General features: G+C 55.8%; 5 protein-coding genes across 16 annotated transcripts in view; 3 read left to right on the top strand and 2 right to left on the bottom strand.

Annotated features, from left to right (window-relative positions):
- Positions 1-1,981, bottom strand: part of H310_03500 (hypothetical protein) — a 4,041-nt gene extending 2,060 nt beyond the window's left edge. For 4 of the 10 annotated variants that reach the window (XM_008867377.1, XM_008867379.1, XM_008867382.1 and 1 more), the window contains exons 1-7: positions 1,707-1,981; positions 1,557-1,656; positions 1,376-1,508; positions 1,087-1,333; positions 293-880; positions 187-240; positions 31-130 (exon numbers count right to left, since the gene is read on the bottom strand). In XM_008867377.1, the coding sequence (XP_008865599.1) occupies positions 31-130; positions 187-240; positions 293-880; positions 1,087-1,333; positions 1,376-1,508; positions 1,557-1,656; positions 1,707-1,937 (1,453 nt within the window). In that variant the 5' untranslated portion in view covers positions 1,938-1,981. Of the gene's footprint in view, positions 1-30; positions 241-292; positions 1,509-1,556; positions 1,657-1,706 lie in introns of those variants that run through there. The other 6 variants (XM_008867385.1, XM_008867384.1, XM_008867386.1 and 3 more) reach the window with 4 other exon arrangements.
- Positions 1,982-2,488: 507 nt separating this feature from the next.
- H310_03501 (hypothetical protein) lies at positions 2,489-4,097 on the top strand. 3 transcript variants are annotated; one of them, XM_008867388.1, is made up of 8 exons: positions 2,489-2,638; positions 2,686-2,787; positions 2,848-2,940; positions 2,983-3,082; positions 3,147-3,276; positions 3,330-3,576; positions 3,625-3,708; positions 3,747-4,097. In XM_008867388.1, the coding sequence occupies exons 1-8, from the start codon at positions 2,519-2,521 to the stop codon at positions 4,065-4,067; spliced, it is 1,197 nt and encodes a 398-aa protein (XP_008865610.1). In that variant the 5' UTR covers positions 2,489-2,518; the 3' UTR covers positions 4,068-4,097. The 3 variants fall into 3 exon arrangements, with proteins under 3 accessions (XP_008865610.1, XP_008865609.1, XP_008865611.1); XM_008867387.1 differs by having other exon boundaries at positions 2,848-3,082; XM_008867389.1 differs by having other exon boundaries at positions 3,625-4,097.
- A 2,379-nt stretch (positions 4,098-6,476) lies between these two features.
- H310_03502 (hypothetical protein) lies at positions 6,477-10,177 on the top strand. Its single transcript, XM_008867390.1, has 11 exons — positions 6,477-7,006; positions 7,056-7,370; positions 7,433-7,495; positions 7,552-7,702; positions 7,756-8,251; positions 8,413-8,675; positions 8,735-8,957; positions 9,019-9,303; positions 9,354-9,540; positions 9,591-9,670; positions 9,725-10,177. Exons 1-11 carry the CDS (start codon positions 6,519-6,521, stop codon positions 10,150-10,152), a joined length of 2,979 nt encoding a protein of 992 aa, XP_008865612.1. The 5' UTR covers positions 6,477-6,518; the 3' UTR covers positions 10,153-10,177.
- Positions 10,178-10,492: 315 nt separating this feature from the next.
- On the bottom strand, positions 10,493-11,583 carry H310_03503 (hypothetical protein; the record flags this gene model as incomplete). The annotated part of the gene is made up of 5 exons (XM_008867391.1): positions 10,493-10,834; positions 10,884-10,940; positions 10,994-11,240; positions 11,295-11,436; positions 11,493-11,583. The coding sequence occupies 5 exons, from the start codon at positions 11,581-11,583 to the stop codon at positions 10,493-10,495; spliced, it is 879 nt and encodes a 292-aa protein (XP_008865613.1).
- A 641-nt stretch (positions 11,584-12,224) lies between these two features.
- H310_03504 (hypothetical protein) lies at positions 12,225-13,499 on the top strand (the record flags this gene model as incomplete). Its single annotated transcript, XM_008867392.1, has 6 exons — positions 12,225-12,350; positions 12,400-12,507; positions 12,575-12,688; positions 12,735-12,834; positions 12,881-13,010; positions 13,071-13,499. The coding sequence occupies 6 exons, from the start codon at positions 12,225-12,227 to the stop codon at positions 13,411-13,413; spliced, it is 921 nt and encodes a 306-aa protein (XP_008865614.1). The 3' UTR covers positions 13,414-13,499.
- Positions 13,500-13,516: the final 17 nt, after the last annotated feature.

Genomic DNA, 13,516 nt, shown 5'->3' on the forward strand with positions numbered 1-13,516 from the left:
GAGGACGCTGGCGGAGGCGTGGATGCAAACCGCAATTGATGAGAATGGCTTGCTGTCGCACGGATACGGCCGGTTCGTTCGAGACAGCGAGGGCCGTCTCGAGCATTCGAATGTCCCGCATGTGGACTGGCTGGAGGCACAGCCACGACTTATGGCCTTGGCATCACTGAGTCGACCATCGCGTACCGGAATATCGACAGGATGGTCCGAAGCTGGTGCATCGTTCACGTCAGGCACGTCCTGCGACCAGTCGTGAGCGATGCGATCGACAAAATGCCATGGAAAAAAGTACCGCTGCTGCTCGTTGTATCCGCGTGAAAATCTCGCTTCGACTGACGACTTGAGTTGAAAACGTCCCTGTCGCGTCAAAATAAAGCGCGGGTCGCCCAGAGTCTACATCCACGTCGCCAGAGCCGGGGGTTGGCAGCATCGACGCAAGGGTTGGTGCCACGGACGGCACTTCCATGGGAGCCGAAAAAGTCACGCGAATGCCTCGCTGTCTCAAGTACACCACCGCCGCGACAAACACGCCGCACCCGACAAGCGCGAGCCCGCCGAAGACACACCAAAAGAACAGCCCCCCGTCGTCGAGGTTCGACCACGGCGACTCGACGTTCATCGCCGCCGCAGCCGTCCAAAACGACGCGATCCACATGCCGACAAACAGCAGCTTCAGCGGAACGTCCACCAAGAGAAGCTGATTTCGCTTGGACGTCCACTTCAAGTGGAGCGAGCTTTCCGTGTTGTTGGCTTTCGTGAGCTGGAGCACGATCGCCGACAGGGTCGTGAACGTTCGCTGGGCATACACTTCGACCAACGACGTCGCTTCGTCCGCGTCGAATCTGCGCCAGTCGTCGTACAGCATCGGGTCGTTGTGAAGCTACAAGCCAACAGGATTGTTCAGGGGGCTTCCAGAAAACCAATTGGAGCCATGAAAACGATGCACGGCGCATGGGAAGGGCGTTATGGTCGACGCGTGTGTTGTGTCTCTCCGCAGGATGCAGCGGGGCGTTTGCGGCAATCGCCGCTAAAGCGCTTCGAAAAAAACAGCGTGGCGCACACTCAACTTGAGCGATTGCAACGAACCTTTGTCAAGTACAGGTGATGGAGGTCGTCGTCGTTGTCGAGAAAGGTCGCGAGGAGCGAGTGGATCCCTTGAACTCGAGTCTTGAGCTCGTCGAACCGGCGCTGAACGACCCGAAGGCGCTCGAATTCGTCGCGAGGGCGGTCAGCGCTGTCCAGGGTATTCAGCACCACGTTTGCTTCGAGCTGGCCCTGCGCCACTTGGGTGGCATGCCACGTCGTAATCGTCGACAACACAGCTTCCAGGGCCCTACGGGTCGGTTGAACTCGGGCGCACGACGGGCAAACGTACGTGAATTCAAATGGGGTGTCCGGGGATTCCACCAAGTGCGCGAGAAACGTAGCTTCGAGAAGCTTCGACACGTCGGACTGAAGCCCGGGAAACACGATGCAGCGATGGCGCATGATCACGGCGCGAATCGGATCTAGTCACGATCATCAATATCGAATGATTCCAACGCATTCGAACGAACCAATGTTCATGAGGATGGCTTGGCGACGTACTAGGATGGTAGGTCGGTCCGAGATTGAGTACGCGCTGTCCAACTGGCGAATATCGCGCATTTGGACGCTCTAGGCAACGCTTGCTGACGCATGGAGTCAACGACATCAATAGTACCTACCGGAAATGACGTGCCGTTGCCAGATGAACTTGCAGCGCCCTGGACCTCGCGAAGAACGGCCTCGCGCGTGGTGTACACGCGATGCCACTGTCCGTGCATGTCGAATTGCCAAGCTAGGTTCCGTCCACCGGGACTCGCCGCCTTGGTTCCACCCACCGACGCAGTGGTGGAATCTCCATCGTCAACGATTATCTCAGGTCCCAAGAGGTGTTCATGCAGCAGTCCATTCATCGTAGTGGCCGTCGCGCCGTTGGTCGCATCGATGCAGAACTGGCAAGTTGACAAGTTGCAACTTACTTTAACGTATGACCGGTCAACGCGTTAAACGTTTTTAAACACAACGGCATCACAACATCAATTGCGTGACCGATGCCTGGTGGCACAATGGGTGGTGCAGGGAGGGGACGCCAGCGAGTTCTGGTTCGTGAAGGTGCTCCCACAGCGTTATGTCTACATGTGTGCACTTTGCGTGGTCGCCGTGGTATGGCCGCTTTCTAGACGTTCGATGCGAACGACGTCCGCAACCGAGACCTGGGCAATACAGGAAACATGGCATTCATGCTTGCACTGGTAGTTAAGAAATCCCACACGACTGACATGGCGACGCAGCACATTATACAAGGAATGACGTGGCGATCCTTTGTAACAGAGGCTGTCGCAGGTGTGCTCGGGCCACTCCGCCTCACTGTGCACGAATTTTTTTTCTTTTTCGAGCAAAAAACGTATTGAACGTGCTTATTGTAATTCTACCCAATCGATAAAACGCATCCGTGGTCGTGACACATGAACACACTTGGGATTGCTCATGCGAAATGGCACACGGCGGATTCGGCGGCGGGACGACACTTGTTGAGAGCCTCATGCATAACGACATGCTTGTGAGCAAGGACGGCGAAATCCTCGGCATGAACGCGGCGGGGGGCAAGCGTTTGGTACCACAGCCATTCTTCGGGACGCGAGTGGACTCACGTGGTGGTAGGCGCTTCGCTTCGACACGACGGGTAACTCGGACTTTATCGACTTGTCGCGACACGATGTTCTCACAATGATTCAATCTTGTGTCAAGAGCATGGCTATCCCGGTACGTACACCCCCACCTCCCTCGACCGTGCGTCTTCAACGCCGAGCACCGTATGCACAGGACAACACGATTCGTCGCAGTCGGATGGATTCAGGGCGACCCTACAATCGCTCGCGCACGCGTCTTGGTCGAGACGGCCCCATCGACATTCCCGTAGGTTTGCGGCCATGCGGACTTCTGTCATGCATTTCGCAGGCTGTGCACATGCGCGACATCCGCAAAATGGACAACATCTTTTCCACGTCCAACGAGCCGTCCATCACGGTCCGTCAGCAAGCGATCCTCGTCAACTGCGGTCCGTCTAGATGTTGTCACACGCGTCGTTTTCGATGTCTTATTCGCGCCGCCCGTTTATCCAGACCCCGTCCGCGCCGTGATTACGCGCGAGACGTGCCTTGTCTTCCTTCCAGACGGCGCAGACAGTTTGGTGTATCATTTAAGGACCAACATGCAGCAGCACATTGCGGACGCGATCGCGTTTGAATTTGCGTGCGTTGAATTCGACATGTTTCATCGTTGACATCCGTTTTTGCGACCTGCAGCGCGGTGGAGGCGATTCTGGCGACGATCTGCCGGTTGTTTTCCACCGAATGCGACCGCATTGTGCCCAAAGGCCGGGCCGCGCTGGACAAAGTGACCAAGGACGACTCGATGATGAGCGAGTTGGAGAACCTTCGGTCAATCAAGAACGAAATGAGCTCGTTGGAATCTCGCGTCGGCGGCATGCGGCGATTGCTCATGGCATTTCTCGAAAACGAAGAGGATCTGCACATGATGTACTTGACCAAGGTTGCGAGCGTCATCCTGGCGAGGTGCTGACGTGGGGCGTTTGGATAGCTCTACAACGAGCCCGAGTTGGTCCACAACCTGTTTAGCTTTGACACGGAAGATGCTGAATCGTTCCTGGAAGTGTATCTGCAGGTGCGGGACATCGGTCGACGAAACCAACGTGTACGTAGGAAATTTACGGCACACAAACGCGGGTGGCGCTCATGGCCAACAACATCCTCAACACGGAGAGCATCGTGATGCTCAAGCTCGATTCGAAGCGAAACTTTTTGCTGAGCGTGGATTTGAGCCTGACGTTGCTCGGAACGCTTGTCGCACTGCCAACGTTTATCGTGGGTGGCTTCGGCATGAACTTGAACTCGACGATCCAAGACACCGACTACATCTTTTGGATCGTGTTTGGTGTGTGCGTCGCCATCATGGTGCTTGGGTACGTATACACGCAGCAGTACTTGAAGAGGCAAGGCATCAACATGTCGTGGAAGTATTGAATGCACGTAGACTCCTGTCGTCGCTTTTTCTCGTGAGATACACGGACGACGCCACTTTTTGCGGCACGACGAGTTGTCCGTCTCGGTGGAGCACTGCGATCTGGAGGTATCGGTCGGATGAGCACCACCGTCGAGGGGGTCGTCACAAAAGTACACACTGCGGTGCACGCAACAACGAAACCCACGCTTCCATCGACGCAATTATTCAGGCACCGCATCACACAGCTCTAGTTGACGAGAACTTTCATGTACGGGTGGGCTCGTAGCTGTCGTGGTGGTGGTAATATAGGGGCTGCAGTGGTCAAACGGGCCAAGGTAGTCGCGAGGGACTGCGGCGCTGGTCGAGGCTGGTGGCAATCGCGCGAAGAATGTTCCGACGAGAAAGGATTAGATGTTGGAGGGGGGGTTGATGATGGTATCTCTCACCCCACCGCAGTTCTCGTGCTCGATAGTCAAAGTCGTAGTGTCGACGTGAGAGGTTCTAAACATCATCGTACGTCGCCCCTATTTCGCGAACAAGAAAAGCGCCAAGGCAATCGACGGTATGGCCAGGGGGGACATCTCCGGTTTGATGAACTTGTCGGGGATGAGTCCCCAGCTGCTGAAGTATGCCAATGGGTCACCACAAACCCCGATCACGTTCTTGCACTAGTCAGGGAAGCCGCCGTCGCACAAGTGAAGCCAGCGTTGCGAACACAGGAATGATCCCGGCCAAGTGCCATGCTCGACTTGGGCACAAGTTGTTGGCGGCGGTGTCGTAATGATAATGACTTGGGAGCGAATTCGACTGTGGATCATTGCGTCAGACGTGAGTGGGGGCACAGCGTTCATGGGAGCGCACGCAGTCAGGAACTCTGCAGGGTACGAGTCCATCGTGCAGACGCGGCAGTCGATCCAAGCCTGGGGTTACACCGATGCCTTGGCTGCCACCGCTCGCTAGACTCCATCTTGTGGGCGCAATGTCCACTTGGGTCGATGGGGGTCGTTGTCTTGTTGGACAGGTCAAACCAATTGTAGTTCCTTCGCCAGTTGGCTTTGTTGGTCTACTGAGCGTTCACCAAGCCCGCATCGAAGCTGCCGACGACGATGCCTTCGTTGTGGTTGCTGCACCCACGCTAGCTCCAACGAGTCCGGCGCCGCACTCCTCGACAGGTCGGGTCGTCGAGTTGGAAGCAACAAATGTGTACTTCGACTTGAGCACCGACAATCGAGCGACCACGGGAGAACGTGGCAAATTTCATCGAGAAGCGCCGAGACAGTGGTGTGCGACGTGTTGTCCATGTGGAATCGAGAGGTGCGCCCGGTGAGCGCCACTGGCTGCGACGATAAAAGCTGGACCACCTTTGGTTAGGTGGCTTGCATGTGGTTGACCAAACGCGAACGAACGTGGGTGATCGGAGGCGCTACTTCCGTGATGGCTTCCAATTCCAAATCTGTTGCGGAATTCAATCACGATGCCGGCACCCTTGCTGGCCATTTGAGGCGGCGGTACACGTTGGGGGCGATCTTAGCGCTGGTCAGTGTATCCAGTGCAGCGACGAGGGCCAACTTGATCATTGGTGTGAGGGCAATGGAGGAAAGAGCAATGCCATCTTTGGAGTCGGTGGAAAGTCATTTGTGTGGTCGATCCTCACACACACGACAGTGTCAGGTTTATGAGCTCATGTCCTTTACTACTTACGAAGGACTGCAAGGAAAGAGCAAAACCCTTGGGGTTACCTTCGTGTTCGGTTCGCCAGACTCGAATATGTCGTTCAGAGGATTCGAGTCGATTTCCAATTGGTATGCATGCCGTAGGGCTCGTGGCTGAGTACCTGCTTACGAATTGAGTGAGTGGCGATTCCACGTACGTCGAGCGGGTGAACACCAACCATCGCATTGAAGGTCAGCTTACCAGGTTTTGACGACATGAACGGCGATCAAGGCAATCACGGCCTCACAGACACTATTCTGTTTAGTACACAGTCCTGCAATGGGGCGCTGTAATCTGCGTACTTGGGCAGATTTGTCTCACAAACTTGCGGTGTTGTAACCTGCCCGATTGCCCATGTTCAGCACAACACTGCATCTCATTGCGACACTGCGCACGTGATGGGGAAATTCCAAAACACCTTCATCTAGCACCCACGCCTCAGTAGCATGCAGAACACGTATGATCATAATTCTGCAAGTTATGGTCATGTGTGCTGCATCAGGACTGCTCAGGAAAGCCATGTCTGCGTTTGACTTCATCCGTCCACCCCTCCGCCCTCATCACGACTTCATGCACCAGTTTGAAATGCCCTTCTTTTTCACACACTTGAAATGTCGTTGGATTATCCGGATACGTTTTGATTGGATGTAAAACATTTGAACAACGAAATTATATCCAATCAAATACTTGAAATTCGCAGCCAATGATACTTGCGCCAAACATCCCGCGACCTCAAGCAGAAGCGATCGAGTGCCGCGATGAGTCACGTTATGTGGACGTACGATGCCGAGAATGTGGCGACGAAGCATGGAAAGGTGAAGAGAATTGTCCGAGAGAGGTACCTCCGTGATGACATCGCGTGTGGTATCACAGCGTGCTCGCTCTGCTGCCACGGTGACGAAGACAACATCGAGGAGCAACCACATCGCCACGGCAACAAGTTGAACTTGACGCCTCAAGCGACCCAGTACCTGCTCCTGACAGTCGACGTTGTCCTTCGGCAAATGGACGTGCTTGAGTATTCATCGTGTACGGAAATGACGAACATCATCATTTTGGAGACGGTCGCAGAACAAGTCAAGAACAAGGACATGGGGATCTATCGCCGGTTGCACGCGTTGATCAAATCTGACCGCCACTTCTACGTGTTTGCGAACGAACATCATAGAGACACATACGTTGCCAAGACTGAGGCCGAATCGACTGTCGAACGCGATGCCCGAGCCATGTGCGGCGCTTATCGATGGTGATGCCGTCAATCTCTCACGTGAATCGTCCTTCTCACACACACGTAGGTACATGTCGCATCTGTCGTCGCTCGAAAGCAAGACCAACGTCACGTACATCGCGAACGACACCTTGGACGCTGAACGGGCGGCTGCGAACGGTGTCCAGGCCATCACGATCGCGTCCTTTATTTCGCCACTCGTCAAAACGTATCCCGACCTGGCCGACCTCATGTCCCAAGACATGGCGGCGTCGTCGGATAACAGCGGAAGAAAGAAGAGCGCGACGCTGTACGACGAGCACAAGACCATGTCCGAGGTCTTGGCTGGGATCAAGAACAAGCGGTACTTCCAAGGCACCCTCCGCTGCAACCGCGACCACTGGTACACGACGATTCTTTCCGCTTCACTTCCGCCATCACACTCATGGTTGAACCGACCTCCAGGCTCGAATGCACCGTGTTGATTCACGGCCTTAACGAAGCCCGTGTGCCAGTGCTCATCTCGGGGTACGATGTTTTTTTTCGTTCGCAGCCAGGGTCGTCCGCCTCACGACCCTATCTAGCCGCGAGTTTATTAACCGCGCCATGGATGGCGACATCGTGGCGATCGAAATCTTGCCCAAGTCGCAGTGGAAGCGACCCGCGGAAGCGTTTGCTGTCAACGACGACAAAGATGACGAAGATGACTCGGCGCGGACGGCGGAACCGGAAAATGTACGAAAACTGCATCCTGCCTCGAAGCGATTCGACTTGGCGCTGTTGTGTAGATTGGGGTCGCAGCACCGACTCTGGGTCCATCCGACGTGATCGACACGAACGACCTCAAGCCCTGCGGCAAGGTCGTCGGCATCGTTCAGCGCAACTGGCGCCGGTACTGCGGATCTATTGAGCCGGTCGCGGTCGCCGCCCAGACGACGAACGTCCTGTTTGTCCCTGTGGACCGGAAGATTCCCAAGATTCGCATCTCGACGAGGCAGCACGACACGCTCATGGACAAGCGCATTGTGGTCGCCATCGACTCGTGGCCCGTGGACAGTCGGTTTCCCGTCGGCCACTACGTCAAGACACTCGGCGTGATTGGGGACAAGGAGACGGAGACTCAAGTGCTGCTCCTGGAACACGACATTCCGTGCGAACAGTTCTCGGACAAGGTGCTCAAGTGTCTGCCTCCCGCCGACTGGACCATCACGCCCGAAAATTCCAAAGGCCGGACCGACCTGCGCCACTTGCCAGTGTGCAGTATCGATCCGCCCAACTGCAAAGGTACGTACACGTACCCGACAAACTATCGTTGCAATGCGCGGTTCAACCGACTGTGGATGGCGCGTTGGTTCAATGGCCGGCTCGCACGTTGTTTGGAAACAATATCGACTGGCTTGCCTCATCCATTGCGTGTTGTGGTGTTGATTGAATTTGTGTGGTAGATATTGACGACGCGCTGCACGCGCGCCTGCTCCCGAATGGAAACATCGAAGTTGGCGTTCATATTGCCGACGTCACACACTTTGTCGAGGCCGGAAGCGCTTTGGATTTGGAAGCGGCCGACCGCGGCACGTCTACGTATTTGGTTGACAAGAGGTTGGACATGTTGCCCGGGTTTCTCACGACGCAGTTGTGCTCGTTAACGTCGACGGATGATCACTTTGCGTTCAGTGTGCTGTGGGAAGTCCAAGTTGACGGCAACGAGGTTTGTCGAGATGCACGATGGCAGGGACTCGATGCACCTGATCGAATTCGTTTTTGCAGGTGCATGTGATCGACGTCTCGTTCTGCAAGAGTATCATTCGCAGCATTGCCAGTTTGTCGTACGGCGAAGCGCAAGTGCTCCTGGACGACCCCGCGGCTGGCGCGTCCTTTGTCCGGGCCAGTGCGACAAAGCCCATCACGGACAAGAAGTTGCAGTTAGGTAGCGGTATCAAGACCCTCCACGACATTGCGATGCGGCTCAAAGCCAAACGCATTCAGGCTGGTGTGTGCCCCTGCCCAGTCCTTGGGGAAGGTATTCACCGACGCTGCGTGTTTCGATCCAGGTGCGTTGACTTTGGCGTCGCCAGAAGTCCGCTTCGTGCTCGACACCGAGACGCAGAACCCTCTCGACGTCCAAATGTACGCGTTGAAGGACACAAATGCGTTGGTGGAAGAGTTCATGTTGCTGGCCAACATCACAGTCGCCAAGAAGATCCTGCGCAGCTTCCCGACGTTTTCGCTACTTCGTCGCCACCCTGCTCCGTCCAAGCGGCAGTTTGATGCGATCGTGAGCCAAGCGAAGAGCGTTGGTGTGACGTTGCGCGTCGACAACTCCAAGCAACTGCAAGGTTCGTCATGACTGACGGTAGTGGATCGTCGATTGAACGATTGGTTCTAGAGAGTCTGGACAACCCCACGGCGTCGCGCGCGGAAAACGCCTACTTCAACAAGATGCTCCGCATTCTGTGCACGCGGTGCATGATGCCTGCGAGCTACTTTTCATCGGGGGAGATCGGGGTCGACGAATACCATCACTACGGGCTGGCGGCGCCGATTTATACGCACTTCACGTCGCCAATTCGACGGTACTTTTGTTGGAGCTGTCAACCGCGGCGATGACAACTTGCTCGTTTAGATATGCCGACGTGATCGTCCACCGCCTGCTGAGCGCCGCGATTGGGGTCGCACCACTGCCCGACTACTTGGAAAACAAAGGTACGATTGAAAGAGCGGCGGTGCTTTGCTGATCGATGCGCTGTGTTTCTGTAGCGCACTTGCATGAACTCACGCAGGGTTTGAATCGACGCCACTTGGCCGCGCAGCTTGCCGGTCGGGCATCCGTGAGTTTGCACACGTTGTTGTATTTTGCCAACTTTCCCACGACGACGGACGCAATGATCAACAAGGTCCGTGCAAATGGCATCGGTGTGCTCCTGCCTCGTTTTGGCATCGAGGGCATGATCGTTTTGGCGGAGAAGGGCAAGGAGGCGGCAAGTGTCAAGCACGATCCTTCTCAGCACAGACTCACGCTGCTCAAGACCAAGCGTGTCCTGCACGTGTTCCAAAAGGTGTCGGTGAAAGTGTTTGTGGAGCTCACGTTTGGCAACCGCCAGCAGCTCAAGATCGAATTGCTCCCTGAAGACGCAGACTCGACGGACAACGCATCTCCTGCCTCGAAGCGACCACGCACGTCGTAAAAATGGAAAACCACGTCGTTGTCTACGCTTGTTATCGTTGTGGTCGAGTGGCCTCTACCACTTGGAGCAGGCCACTGCAAGCGACCTGAATTTGCAGACCTGCAGACAAACAGCACTGGCATGATGTGCTCCATGGTCCACATTCTCTCGCGGCAGACCTAGACTGATGCTTCGACCTGCCATTGTCTCTAGAAACCTCCATGCCATGTACAGCACGTTGAGACAACACAATCGGTCGCCGCTTCGCGCCATTCCATCCTCCGTCAAACGAATGCCTCGACATAAAACACACACTGATTCAAATGGCGATCGGACGTAGCCGCCGCCAGCACCCATGGGTTTATTCAGGCAGGTCGAAGCCACGCATTCGCCACGACAGGACAATGCCTTTCGACTTGAAATACACATACACGACGACGTACGACCCGAGAATCCACGCGGCACACGATCCAAATGTGGCCGTGAACCACACGTCGTCACCTTCCACGTACGAGTGGAGGTTTTGGCCAAACATTCCGGTCCACAAATGCGTGACGAGGAGGCCGAGGAACATGCACTTGAGCGACATGTCGACCACGAGCAAGTAATTTCGCTTGGACGTCCACGTCAAGTCGACCATCCGCTGCGTGTGGTCGATCTTGGTCAGCACCATCGAGATGCTCGCAAGGGTGCCAAACATGTCCTGCCAACGCATCGTTGGAGCACGTCGTCCGTCGAGGAAAACGCTGTACCTGCACGTTGGTTTCCAGAACCGATTCGACTTCGTCGACGGGGGAAGACTGCGACAGCTACAGACAACACGATCAAGCGATTGCCGCGGTCGAACTGGTGCCGCACTCACGTTGGTCAAATGCATCATGCCCAAGGCATGTTCGTCGTCCAAGAGCGCCATGAGCATCCGGCGAATGCCACTGAGTTGCAAGTGCATCGTGGTGGCGGCACTTTGCACTTTGCGCAGCTGGTCAAACTCTTCGCGTGGGCGGTCGTTCGTTGCAAACGACGTCAGCGCAACGTCCACCGTGGGTGTCAGCAGCGTGCACTGTGCGGCGAACCATGCAGACACGATGGCCAAGAGGCCTTCCAACGCGCTAGAGAAGACGATGGTAGGTTAGATGGTCGAGACATCCGGCTAGTCCACGAACGTAAACTCGAACGGGGTGCTGGGGCTTTCGCGCAGGTATGTCTGCACTCGCGTCTGCAGCTGCGCCATGTGATCTGAATCGACTTGGCTGTTCGCACTGAGCACAACAAACTGATTGCGGAGAATGATGGCTCGAATCGGGACTAGTGGTTTCGTCAGCAACGGGGCATGGCAGTTGCCCACGATGCATCGGACGTACCGACGTTGACCAGAATCGCTTGGTCTCGGAAAACCAAGCTTGGCTCGGTGGCGTCTGTGTACGCTTGGTCCAACTGGCGGATGTCGCGCATGTGCACGGGCTATTCGCCACATCCGAATCACCATCCCCCACGAAATGAATCGGAGCAAAACCCACGGGGTAACGAGTTTCTCGGCATAACGGTCGGCGCGTCGGGGACGTTTCTGGGGACAGCAACGATCTTGTCTGTTGTGAAAAGAGCTTAGCATCGTGAGAGCGGAATCGACACGTTGGCCTACGTTGTCGCCGGTGGCTCTCCGGATCAAGAGAAGCAAGTCGGCTCGCGAGGTCGCGTGGAGCGTTCGATAGCCGTTTTCGTCAAAGATCCATGCCTTTCACGTGCCAGTGAATTGACTCGACATCATCGGCGGCCTCTCACCACGATCTGCGTGTGCAAGGGTGGTGGGACCAACGGGTCGATGGCAAGTCGGACATCGTGATCGTCCGAGTGGCTCTGGGCATCAAGAAGGCCTTGGCGCAGGCTATGCTCGGTCTGGAACGCCAGCATCTAGCGCTCGTTGTAGCCCGATCGAGGCGCGCAATACACGAAGCTATTTTTAGGGCGTCGGATTTGACGCGGAGGCCGTTATCGGCGCCACTCGTCGAACATTATGGCGATCCGACGAGGTCGGCAGTCGTGAACCAAATCGACATTCATTGCAGCGTGCCATCCCTCGTCACCTCTCTCTCGCGATGACCAATCCCCGTCCGAGCGCGACGTCCGCGCCGTTCCTCGACTCGTTGATTCCAAACGATACCGTGCTCGTGAGCCAGAACGGGATTCTCCTCGGTGTGCAAAACACGCAAGGCCGACGGCTGGTACGTCCATCCATGTCTGTGGTTCCATGCTCACTCTAACCGATCCAAGACACTTCGATTCGACCCCGCGGGCAATGCAGAGTACAAAGAAGTCAGCCGCATGGACGTGCTGAGGCTCATTCAAACCGCTGCGCAACACGTTGGGATCGGTGCACAAGTAGGCTCTATCACCTCTCTCACACGGTTCTCCACCATTCACTCGGTGGATGTCCCGTGATGTACAGAGTGACGCCCCTCCGTCGCCTAGAACAGTGACAGCGACTGCATCCACCGACCGGCGGCCGTCAAGATCGCGAACGCGGGCGCGCTTCATCGTGGATGCTGCCGTTGAAATCCCTGTGCGTCGCCCCTCGACGAAAGTCCTGTGGTCACTTCTTGGTTCAGGCCGTGCACATGCGCGATATTCGCAAGTTGGACAACGTGTTTTCGTCGTCAAATGAGCCGTCCATCACGGTGCGGCGGCAAGCCATCCTCGTCAACTGCGGTGACCGCAACATTCGCCCTCGGCATGCATGACCCTCGCTTCATAGACCCAGTGCGCGCTGTCATCATGCGCGACAGCTGCTTGGTATTTCTTCCAGATGGGGCCGACAGCTTGATCAGCCACCTGAAAAACAACTTCAAGCAGCACGTTGGCGAGGCCGCAGCGTTCGAGTTTGCGTATGTAGAAACAACTTGTTCCATTCACGGCCACGTGTGACTCCTCCCTTGACCATGCAGCGCATTGGAAGCGATCTTGTCTACGATCTGCCGGGTGTTTGCAATGGAATGTGAAAAGGTCATTCCACTCGGGCGGTCGGCGCTGGACAAGATGACCAAGGACGAGTCCATGATAGCAGAGCTCGAGAGCTTGCGATCGATCAAGAACGCCATGAGTTCGCTCGAAGCGCAGCTCGGAGGCATGCGCCGCCTCCTCATGTCGCTTTTGGAAAACGAAGAAGATCTGCACATGATGTACTTGACAAAGGTGTGCGTCGTTGTCGCCTCCACCATGCGATTCTCGCATTGTCATTCGGTGGCTGTAGCTCGCCTGCGATCCCCAACTCGTGCACGACTTGTTTAGCTACGACACTGAAGATGTCGAGTCGTTCTTGGAAGTGTACCTGCAAGTACGTCGCTCGTGTGTTGTTCGGGCGCCCGTTCGTCGTGCAATTGCCTCCCACGCG

This window comes from Aphanomyces invadans (assembly GCF_000520115.1).
Source record: "Aphanomyces invadans strain NJM9701 unplaced genomic scaffold supercont1.5, whole genome shotgun sequence".
Classification (NCBI taxonomy): Eukaryota; Oomycota; class Saprolegniomycetes; order Saprolegniales; family Verrucalvaceae; genus Aphanomyces; species Aphanomyces invadans.

Bases quoted from the DNA above. Each gene is read 5' to 3' on its own strand.
- H310_03501 (XM_008867387.1), top strand. From the start codon at position 2,519: ATGGCACACGGCGGATTCGGCGGCGGGACGACACTTGTTGAGAGCCTC. The intron at 2,639-2,685 runs GTACCACAGCCA...ACGTGGTGGTAG, and splicing joins CGGCGGGGGGCAAGCGTTTG to GCGCTTCGCTTCGACACGAC. The intron at 3,577-3,624 runs GTTGCGAGCGTC...GCGTTTGGATAG, and splicing joins ACATGATGTACTTGACCAAG to CTCTACAACGAGCCCGAGTT.
- H310_03502 (XM_008867390.1), top strand. From the start codon at position 6,519: ATGAGTCACGTTATGTGGACGTACGATGCCGAGAATGTGGCGACGAAG. The intron at 7,007-7,055 runs GTGATGCCGTCA...ACACACACGTAG, and splicing joins ATGTGCGGCGCTTATCGATG to GTACATGTCGCATCTGTCGT. The intron at 9,671-9,724 runs GTACGATTGAAA...GTGTTTCTGTAG, and splicing joins CGACTACTTGGAAAACAAAG to CGCACTTGCATGAACTCACG.